Genomic DNA, 12369 nt, shown 5'->3' on the forward strand with positions numbered 1-12369 from the left:
AATATTATTTTGTAATTTGTGTCAGTGTGCAGTATCATCTACACAAAAGTTCCTGGTGCAACAACACATTACAACTAGTAAACATCAGGCCAACAAACAACTAAATTCCAAGCAGAGACAATTGTTTTTAACACAACCAACAACATCGAATGTAAGATCTGAGCTTAACATCGACCTGTGCCGTTCTCTCATCTCTGCTGATATTCCTCTCTACAAACTAAAGAATAAGGTCTTCAGGGAATTCCTTGAAAAATATACTCAACATACAATCCCGGATGAGTCAACACTTAGGAAGACGTATGCTCCATCCATCTACGATGAGACAATACAGAAGATAAGAGATGAAATTAAAGATAGTTCAATTTGGGTTTCCATTGATGAGACTCCCGACAAAGAAGGTAGACTTGTTGGTAATGTAGTTATCGGTTTGTTAAGTGAACAATATTCTGAACGAATTCTTTTACATTGTGATGTTCTAGAAAAGTGCAATAACAAAACTATAGTTAAACTGTTCAACGAAGCTATGGGTATCCTGTGGCCAAAGGGTATTATGTACGATAATGTGTTATTCTTTATTAGCGATGCTGCCCCTTATATGGTCAAAGCTGGACAAGCATTATCTGTTGTATATCCTAAATTGACTCATTTTACTTGTGTGGCGCATGCATTTCATCGTGTGGCAGAAGTGGTCAGAGACAATTTCCCTAAAGTAGATTTGTTGATTTCATCAGTGAAAAAAGTATTTCTCAAAGCTCCCAGTAGAGTTAACGTGTTGAAAGAAATGTACCCTGAAATTCCATTGCCACCAAAGCCAATTTTAACTAGATGGGGTACATGGCTAGAAGCAGTTGAATATTATGCCGAACATATAGACTCTATTAACAATGTTCTCCTTGCATTGGACTCTGAAGATGCAGTCTCAATTGATACTGCGAAAACAGTTACCTGTGACATAAGTGTGAAGAATGACTTAGCTCACATTCAGCATACATTTTCATGCATCATAAAAACGCTCAAAAGTCTCCAAAATAGGCACCTTTCACTATCTGAAAGTTTTGAAATTATAAATAGTACTGTGGAACAACTGAATCGTGGTAGAGGTAAAGTTGCAGATGCAGTAAGAGCTAAGGTGGACACTGTACTTTAAAAAAACCCTGGATATGAAGAACTACAAAAGGTTGTTGCTGTGATGAGTGGTGAATCAACAGTGAAGATTAACTTGGACTTATCCCCAGCAGACATTGTGAAATTGAATTATGTACCAGTTACTTCTTGTGACGTCGAACGCTCTTTTAGTCAGTATAAATCTATCCTCAGAGACAATAGAAGAAGATTCACTTTTCAGCACTTGAAAGAAATGTTTGTAACCTATTGTTATGGTAACAGACAATAAAAATTGTGTTTTGTTGAAACTACATTGGAAGATAAGGTACGTCCATTATATTTTTTGTTTAGTTTGATTAAAATGTACCAATATTTAACGTACATAGTCATTTTTTTATAATTTTAAGTCCATATTTAATTCCATATTTTGGTAAAAATCCATATTTAATTCCATATTTTGGTAAAAATAACTACATATATATTTACATATTTCATATATTTTTAGTCCATATAAATCCGTTCCCTGATTATGTCGAATCATTCTTAGTTTGGTAGTACATTATATTGCGAAATGTCTGATATTACCGACAAGGCTCTGAATATTGAAACGTGTTTATCATACACTGCAATGAAGGCATTTTAAATTTTAACAATCTTAAAAAATAAAAAGTAAAATTATCTTTCTTTGCTTACCACATGATTATGAAGTGAAAACCTCACCAACAAGTTGGTTTAAACACTATTGTACGCGACGTTTTTACAATACTGGCACTACTCACTTAAGAAGGGAAGGCTTTGGAGCTCCCGACGAGAATCGTCACGAAACTTTCTGGAATAGACGAGCATGAGACCAAAATAACTGGTGCGAAGTGCGACATTTCGCAATACCACGTAACCCCTATAACATGACTTACGAAAATGGAGGGCGCTCCTGTAATATTTATTTATTTATTTATTTATTTATTTATTATTTTGCTAATAATTGTAACATAAAATATAATATATACAGAAAAACTTCAGCTCGCCCCTGAAAGAGTAGAACTCGTGCTCAGGGTCGGATTCCTGAATTGAAATTAGTAATTATACACTACAATTTGTCTTATGTCTACTGTGCAATTATAGTATATAAATTTAAATTTACAATTTTTCAATTTTTATAAAATCCATACATAACTTTTTAAATTTAATACTGGAACTATTACAATTGACAAGATTAGGATATTTAAATATAAATTTGTTATATATTTTTGGGCCTAAATTACTACTGTGATTAAATACTGTAACAGTGTTGCATTTTGGTTCAAACAATCTTAAAGAATTCATACCTTTTGTTTCATAACTATGAGAATACAATTCAAAATTATTTCGATTTTTATGTATAAATTTTATTAATACAATATAATAAATTTGTCTTACGTTAAGTACATTAAAGTCTAGAATCAAATTTTGAGATGGAAAATCAATAGGTTTATGAAGACATATTTCAATTATTTTCTTCTGTAATAAATAAAGTGCCATATATTTTGAAACACACTATACCTATGGACTTTAGTGTTATTAAGTAATATAGCGCATTCCTTGTAGGTGTCCGTTGTGTACATCAGTGATTGGTACTTAAGTAATATGATTCAAGGCATAGACCTGTTCATATACGATCGAATACTATATGTCATCGTTTTATTTTATTTTTTTTATTTTATTGGGTTATTTTACGACGCTGTATCAACATCTAGGTTATTTACCGTCTGAATGATATGAAGGTGATAATGCCGGTGAAATGAGTCCGGGGTCTAGCACCGAAAGTTACCCAGCATTTGCTCGTATTGGGTTGAGGGAAAATCCCGGAAAATACCTCAACCAGGTAACTTGCCCCGACCGGGATTCGAACCCGGGCCACCTGGTTTCGCGGCCAGACGCGCTGACCGTTACTCCACAGGTGTGGACATGTCGTCGTTGTTCCTGCAATAACTCCTATGTGACGTATTTATCGATTTTCAGATTTTTGCTCTATTAAATAACTTAAATAGTGATAGAGCAAATAATAAAATCTCCTATATGTAATTATATTTCTTTGTTTCGAAAATGTAAGAATTCACAGTCTCCTATGTACGGCTGCCATAGGATGAATAAATGTGTTTTTTCTTCCTACTGAAAATTTTTATATTTTGCACATAGCAGTTATTGCACGTACAACGACGACGTGGACTACGTGTAGATTACTATGTGTCTTGCAAAATGGGTTGTAACCCTCATGCTGTGGTACATCTACTGGTGAATGAGGTGACACAGAATTCCATCTTGCCTGAACATTTCATGTCTGAGAGAAATGCAAGAAGTTCAAAATTTCTTTTCAATGCTTGTCTGAAGCATGTAAGTAATGAATTTATTTTCTTGATAAATGAATCTCTATTGACTTCAGCGTCGACGTTCTTCATTTTGTCAATTATAATTTGATACTTTTCTATTTATCTGAATATTCTTTAGGCTATATCTTCTAAAGACATGGGTTGTTTTGGTATAAATTAATGAATTCGATCAAAAACTCCCTTGAAATTAACCTTAAATGTCATCTCTCTTGAAAAGACTAGGTGTAAATCGTAATAACCGCCTATACGGAGCGTCTTCCTTAGCGATTTACATGTATACACAGCAAAATTTCAAGCATAACTTGATTCTGTTCATGCCAAACAATTGACGAAGCACAATGGATGAATTCTCATCTTAGCCACACACATGCTCCGACTTGCATTACAGCAAAAGACTGTACAAGTAAATCCATGAACAAAGACTGTACGTGCGTGACAGGTTTTAGACTATCATTTTCGTAAATTTTATGGCTTGTACAGTTTTCCTGTGAATATCATTCCAACTTGTACTAAGCGTTTAATATTGAACAATATGATGGACATTATTTGCCGAGCATTTTAAAAGAATTAGACGAGTTACTACAATATAATTATTAGGGCTAGGATTCTTAGGTAAATACATATTTTATTTGCACTGTAATAGAAACTTGTAATTGTGTTTTAAGTTTCGGACAAGGTCACCTGGACATATATTTTAAATTTTATTTCACATAAAAACAGACATTTCGAATTTTTTAAATGTAAATACATGTTTTCAAATATCCACATAAAACACATACAAATTAAGTTTTCATCAAATAATTACCCACAAAAGTCCCATTTCAGAGTAATCATAATTCGAATGTTCAGTGTAGTTATTTAGAGTGACATTTGGCAACTGTTTTCCGGAATTGTCTATCTGTGGACCTGTGGAATTACAGTCTGCTTTCTTACCAGAAGCGATAAGAACTTCACGACTAAAATATTGTACTGTAACTAACACACACAAACATTGATGTGTCATTTAGGAATGCATTGGAAGTATTCATAACGCTAATTCAGGAAGCAGTTATAATTTCATAAACATCAGGTGCCTCTGGTTTCGTTTCCAATAATAAACATCTCTCTAAGGAGTGCATGTTGTTTCTCAGTGGCCAAGGCGCTCTTTTTCTTAGTACAAGGCAGTGTTCTACGATAATCGTCAGTCATTTGTGATGAACAACTTGAGGATGAATCTCATGTGTACTGTATTCTTCAGCAGTTGGCGAGACAGCATAATATACTGATGAGTACTGCATATTGTTTATATATTCACACAAAGTAATTGAAACGTAATTAAATATTTTTCCTTTTTTGTCATATTTTCCCGATTTTTAGCACAAAGAATAAAGACTTTCCCGATTTTTAGGAATTAAAAATCGAGTCCTAATAATTATATTTCTATTTTGCAGGGATCTTCATGGCTTCTCAGTTAAGTTCTATACTGAAGATGGCATCTGGGATATTGTGGGTTTTGATACTCCGGTTTTCTTCCTCAGAGACGCAATGTTGATACCGTCGCTTGTGCATATGATACTTAGGAATCCCGTTACAAATATGAAGGTAATTAAAAGTTAAAAATATTTGTAATAACAATAATAATAAATCTATTACTATTACAACAAGAAAAAGACTACCTTATGGTACAGAAATATAATATGTAAATTACTTCATAAATATAATATTAAAATACATGTGCAGTGTTTCCACAAATGGTCTTCTAAATTTCGAACATATGTAGGCTAGCTTATGTTTAATGGAATTCAAATTAGAATCCTCCAAAACCGGTTGAGGATAATATAAGTTGTGCAACGATACTGAGCGCCTGACTATGTAGGCAGTATGCAAAACTTTTCCACCATGCGGACTGCCTTATTATTCGATTTAACGAAGGCTCGATTTGTTTCGCTCTCTTTTTGAGAGGACGGCTTGTGTGCTTAGAATTTAAACAATCTTAATTCTTGAGCAATTTCAGATACAGGATTATTTCTTTCAGAAAAATCTACTATTTTAACGTAGATTACGATAGAATTATTATAAACTCGATATATGAAAAAGTATAAGACCAGTAGGCATATGTAAAACAGTTTATAAAGATGGTCTTAAACTTCTGTGTTATGTCTAAGCGGGAGGTTAAACAAATGAATAAAGATGTTGGAATAAAGCTGTGAGCTATATGGAATGCGACGTACACAATCCATAAAATAAGACAAAGTTCTTAACCATTTATATCAGTGACGGGTGTAGATATGTATTTCCACTGCGTGCATTCAAGTGATTTCACTTATGTGCGATATTCGGAAGATTGCATAACCTCTAGGTGTTCTTCATTTTCTTCTCTCGGTAAATCAGTGATTGACGAACATCAGTTCTGCAGTGTTTGGGAAAAGTGACATAAGTCAGTTTCCACAAACATTTTTTGGTAATTTGACAACTTACACTGGTTTATGTCGATTTGATTTTTTTCTGTATGAATTATTGTAATGGAAGAAATACTTATATATTTTTTTCCAAGCGAGCAGATGTTCCGTAAGTTGTCAATAAATTATCAAAAAAGGTTTGTGGAAACTAACTTGTGTCACTTTTCCCAAGCACTGCAGAGTTACAGCGCTTAAAATGCGAACTAAAATACATAATCGAACAATGTTGTACGTAAATAGAGCATTTCTGAATCAATTACAGTATGGCTAGCATGAATACTATTAACAGACGTTCAGGGTATTTGTGGGGAAGTGATTATTTATTTTCTGAGGTGGAAAATAGGACAAAGTGTTTAGTTTGTGGAGAAGTTGTTACTATTGTTAGAGAATTTCATTAATAGAGTACTATCATGAAACATATCATATTATTCGCTATGAAAATGTCGTGGGATAGGATTATGAAGTCCTTCTGAATGATGATGGTAATATGAATTTGCACGATTTATTTCACTTTGTTTGCACTGTCGAAGCAACTCGCTCATCCTTACCCTATCCTTACGTGTTATGGTACCACTTCAACTCAGAACAGGTTCCTCGTGCATGAAATATGTAGTTCAGTCTTGCACAGGGCATGCATGGAGTGCAGGAATCTGTCCATTACTGATTTAAACAAATATGAAACACTTATAGAACTAACAATATTACAGATTAAAATGACTAGAATATTAAAAATCCTTGTGGGCAATTTTAAATGAAAATAAATCAGTAGCAATATTGAAAGATAAAGCTGCGGTGCATTCCTTTGAAATAGATTTTTTTGTACACCAGTATGTAGCCTATACGAAAGTGTGGTCATTGTCTATGTTACAGGACAACGACATGCTTTGGGACTTCGTTACTAAAGTTCCAGAAGCAACTTATTGCGTGATGACACTTCTATCTGATAACGGGATTCCGGACGGCTACAGACACATGAATGGATTCGCCCAGAATATCTTCAAAATGGTGAACGAGAGTGGAAATGCAGTATATGTCAAGTTCCATTTCCTGGTAAATAAACGAGCACGAAAAATATTTTATTTATTTATTTATTTATTTATTTATTTATTTAATACTATACACTTGAGCTACATAGGCATTGCAGCCCGAAAGAGCAGAAGCTCGTGCTCGGGCGCAGTTCAGATCAGTTATACAAAATATATCACAAAATTAAGAGAGTTCATTGAGCACAATAACATTAATAAATGGTAAAATACATACAACATGTAATAATAATATATACAAATAGAAAATACAAAAGTACATGAATATTAGAGTATCAATTTTTAACTCAATTAGCTTAAACAATTAAATAATTAATCTGATTTGTTTCTTAAATCTATGTGTGTTAAATGTACTTAGCTCAGGGTAAGCTCTAATTAATGCATTATATATTTTAGGTCCAAAATTTCTGCTGTGTTTTAATCCAACAGTTGTGTGGCATTTGGGAATATTTAGAAAGAAACTGTAGTTTTGTCTCGTATGGTATTCATGAGAACAAAATTTAAATTTATTGTGGTTTTTATGGAAGTAAATCAGCAATGTTTGTTTTTAAATTTGTTCTAGATTCGATACACCAAATTTCTAAAAAATTTATTTTGTTGGATAATCAAAAAGTTTATATAGACAAATTTTGATAATTATTTTTTGGAGCAAATTTAAAGGATGGAGAGTCGATTTTGCCATTTCTCCCCAACGTAAAATACCATACTGAATTATTGATTGAAACAGAGCTAAGTACACAGAATATGAAATGATTAAGTGGAGAAATTAATGAATAAGTGAAAGGATGAGCGAATGTATGAATTGATTAATTAATTGATATTCCATTTTTTATTATTAATACACAGTGGAAAATGATTGTGAACGGATTATTATAAGATTTTGTAATTGCAAAAATTGATTACAGAAAAAAAAATTCTACTTTAGCCTATAGTCATGCTACGGGTACTATCTCATAAGTAATGTTGGTTTTAGAGCAAAATAAATTTTAATTTGAGTGCGTTTTGACAAGTCAAAGTAAAGGCCATTAGATTCTGTGGTCTTGGTCATCTTTCAGCGAGGTTTGTTACTCCGCGACGGTATCAGTTTGTAGTTTTTGATGTGACGAATTCGGTGATTTTAACGGCTTCCAAGTTTTGGAAATTTTTTCCACAATGGATCCGAAACAGATGGTAATCTGAGGGCGCAATATCATGGCTATATCGATCGTCTAGTTCAGAAGTGCGACAACTCAAAAAAACAAGTTTTGAGATATCTTCAGTTGAAAGTTTCAAATAAATCACTTAGAAAGGAACAGAGTTCTGGTTCATAACCACGACAATTAGATATGAGTCAGTATTCAGGACGAGTTTATCACAATCTTCCAGTTCATTATTAATACATTTCGAAATGTACTAATAATGAATTAGTAAAGTCTATAGTTATAATTATTTCTAAAGCAGTTTATTTAGTTTTTTTCTTTTTGGTTGTAAATATGACTTATCTCAATACTGAATCGGAAAGAGCTCCGAAAGGGGCTTTCAGTGGTATAAATAACTAAAAAATGGCAATTTTTGAGTTGTCACACTTTTGAACTGGACGATCGATATGTCAGATGTGTTAGCGGTTCGAGTCTTCCCATTTCCTGGATTTTTCCCATGGTTATTTGAGCGGTATGGGGTCTCACACTGGAAAAGAATTCAATTTCGATTAAATAATGCGGAGTACTTCTCTTTCTCCAAACTTCATGAACTCTTTCTAGCTGTTGAAAATTAATATCCGCATCGATTGTACGTCATTTGGAACAAACTCCCAATAAATGACATCTTAAAAATTGTAGATATAAGCGGACGTCAGATAATCACATTGCGTTAAGCCCTACGCAACGGTGAGCCAGTTGAGATATTTAGAAGTCCTGTATGATTTTCTAACCGTCTTAACATGGCGATATATTTTATCTTTTGAAGTTCTTCTGTCAACTTCATGTGTCATCTTTAATATCATAAAAGTTTAATTTTCTTACCAATGTGTTAAAATCTTTCAGTCAAATGCTTCATCTAAATCACAAATCATAATCCCTGTCCTTGCGCCTGTAACTCGCTAGTTTTACAGCTGCTATGTGTTTTCATAACGCCCAGCGTAATTGTAATATGTAGTTCAGGATTCATATTTTGTAAATGCATATTTTTTTCTGTCCATTTCAAAGTCGTGCAAAAACATTTTTATACATGTTTGAACATCTGTGGTAACAAATATGCAAACTTAATTTTCCATATTTTTTAATAGTTCAGGCATAACGAATAGAAAGAAGTAGTGGTCGCACTCTGTTAATTCAAACGGCCGATACCACGCGGCGCTAGTGCAGAGTTCGCTCAGTCTGTTCCGTGTGTAAGTACGTAAATACATTTAACGTAAGTTGCACTGTTTACCTTTCGCTCCATATACGTACGTAACTGGCGTTGTACTTACAACATTAAGACTATTTGAAAGAAAAACACATTCATATACATCACACTGTAAAACAAATAATAGTTTAATATGTAAAACTTAACTTAGGGCTGCTTGTAGGCATGCAATATGTACTCACCAACAGTTACTTGTCCGACACTTTGGAGAATTTACGAGATGATTTGGCGGCTCTCGGAGCTTGGAGTTCTCGTCGGATTTGTTTCGTCCGGAAGAAGAACCGACATTTCATATAGTGAAAAATTAGTTTCGGTATGATATCCATGGCATGATCCAAGCAGCATCCTGTTCCCGGTGGCTGAATTACAATTGAGGTAATACTGTCTATGCACTCGTGAAATATGTCGCCCCACATTCCATCTCTCAATTTTTCTTTTATTGTCTGTTCTGTTTGCATAACCAAATGAAACACGCACGCCCTACAACCCGGAACAAAACACGAAGACATTGCTTCAAATATAACACGACAAAAACATAATAATCTCGTCCTTTAATAAATAAACCTTGAGAGCTACTCACTTGTCACTCGTGTACGAATAATTGCAGATTAGTGTATTGGCACTTAAAGTATTTAACGCACTTAATTACACTAAAAAAGCAAACGAAATGAACGAACACTCTACTGCTTCTTTTATGGATATTCGCTTCCAACTGATCAATACCGATCGCAGCGCCACTAATTCTCTTGGTCACCGTCGACAATGCTGAACAGATAGGAGTGCGCACACTTCTTCTTTCTATTCGTTATGGTTCAGGTATTCCTGCATATAATAGCCTATTGTGCATTATTGTAGCATAATATTATATTGAAAGCAGTAGAATTATTATCATAATACATTTTTCACGCACTAGAGCCTATTGTTGAAACTGTCAAAATAAAACTAGACATGGTGCTGTAAAAATCTTGGTTACAGCACATGCTCGAAGTAAAGAAGATCTTGTGTGAAGAAAGTATGGCTTGCTTGAATCTGGTCCTTACAAACTCACAATTTGTACATTGATATTTTGTCCAGTAACCTCGTTTGATGTTCCATCATTTTCAGCATTCAAAAATATCCTTGTAGATAAAATACAAAGTATGGCAATAGAGAAACTTGAAAAGTTGTCAATTGTGTTTGGAATCGGAAAGATTATTGTAAATGAAGTGTAGATACATACGTATTGAACCTTATTGCAAAATTAAAATATATATATATATATATATATATATCTACCTACCTGAAATATTCACATTTTGTTTTTCATAGAAAGGTAGAAAACGTTAGAAAAATTCGTTTTTCATGTTTGTGCATATTTCTAGTTTTATTATGAATATTTCAGATTTGTTTGTACATACAAATCCCGTTGTTAAACTGTTACAGACTGATCAGGGCGTTAAGAACTTGATGTCGCAGGAAGCTGAAAAGATGAGTGTCTTGGACCCAGACTACTACACACGAGATCTGTACAACGCAATAGCAAATGGCGACTATCCATCTTGGACGATGTACATTCAAGTTATGACTTTCGAAGAGGCAGAACATTTTCGCTGGAATCCTTTTGATGTTACCAAGGTATATTCATAATTTTATTGCTAATCAATTGTCACAGTTTCATGGCAGATGATGTGCTTGTAGGAGAAGAAAAAATGTATTATAGGCCTTTTATTACATAGAATAAAATATAGAATATATGATTACTGAGCTGGTATAGTGGACTGCCGCACAGAGGCGCTAACTTCCTTTTAGTTTCGTCTTGCGGAAAGCACAGTGTCATTCAGTACACGAGTCGGTGTTTTGTTTTGTATTAAATTTCTATCGTTATTGGTCACTTAGTATAATTTTTTGTGTATATCTACAAATTACAGTTGCTTAAATAATAAAAATTTGCATAAACAATAAAAATTTATGAATTATATAGAGCAGTGATGCTCAAAGTAGGGTCCGCGGACTCCCTGCGATCTCCTAAGCTCATTCTGGTAGTCCGCGAATATTCTGAATAGAGACAAATTTTTTTTCCATCAGAAAGATTTTTTTTTGTGAGAGTAATGCAGGAAGGCGTTTGTTTGTAAAACTTGTATTTTCGTTCATTTGCTGTTCGTGTGTTGTTAATTTATTTAAGAGTGTGATAGCCGAGTGCACGAATCTCGGTTAGGAACGTTTTAGTAATAGATATTACTTAACAACGCATTATGTCGTTTTTCTGTGGCACCAAGCTCGGTTACGATTTACGGTATAGGCCCTACATCAACTCTAGAAATGACAGATTTCTTCAAAATTTTGGTGAATAATGTTTTTGTCTCTTCTAGAAGTTCATTTCTTCTAGTTTTCAAAAATATATATCTTGTACCCATTGTCTCCATAATTTCATAATTATTTGGACATTTATAATACAAGCGCACTGTATTGTCTATACTTTACGCCATCTTCAGTGTCTGTTTTCTCCTATTTCACTTTTCCCGGCATTTGTTATTCTTCCGACGGACAAAAAGTAGACTTCCAATTGGGCAAAAGACTTCATTCTGTACCAAATTAAAGCTTAAACAAGTGGCTATGTTGTAAACCAGTAGTTCCCAAATATTTTGAAGGCGCGATCCACTTTTGGGCGATACTTTCTTTTGCTACCCCCTCCCCCACTCTCCCTCTCTCATATCGGCACTTAACCCAATTAAAAATATATACATTCATGTAAAATCCAAAATAACGACAATTTTACTGAAAATCATTGGATACCACTCAAATAACGACCGAAATATAAGCATATAGTGCAACAATAACACGATAATTAAGTAAACATCATTTCTAGTACGCTACCTGAAACTATTTCCACCAGGGTGCTGCGGTTATGAAGCGATAAATTCCATCAAAGGAAGAGCGTTGCAAGTTCGTATTTTTATGAACATTTTTTGAATACATGGGTTCGCTATAAGAAAATATTTTTTATCACAAGATGGCTTTCGTGTTTGAAAGAGTTTTATAGTTAAGAGTACAACTTCT

The 12369-nt window shown here is 33.8% G+C and overlaps 1 protein-coding gene across 1 annotated transcript in view; it reads left to right on the forward strand.

Moving 5' to 3' along the window:
* LOC138704583 (uncharacterized) overlaps positions 1-12369 on the forward strand; it is a 321702-nt gene that overhangs the window by 9412 nt on the left and 299921 nt on the right. The window contains exons 3-5 of the mRNA XM_069832631.1: positions 4901-5051; positions 6779-6958; positions 10756-10947. Of these exons, the coding sequence (XP_069688732.1) occupies positions 4901-5051; positions 6779-6958; positions 10756-10947 (523 nt within the window). The remainder of the gene's footprint in view (positions 1-4900; positions 5052-6778; positions 6959-10755; positions 10948-12369) is intronic.

This window comes from Periplaneta americana, chromosome 8, assembly GCF_040183065.1.
Source record: "Periplaneta americana isolate PAMFEO1 chromosome 8, P.americana_PAMFEO1_priV1, whole genome shotgun sequence".
Taxonomy (NCBI): Eukaryota; Metazoa; Arthropoda; class Insecta; order Blattodea; family Blattidae; genus Periplaneta; species Periplaneta americana.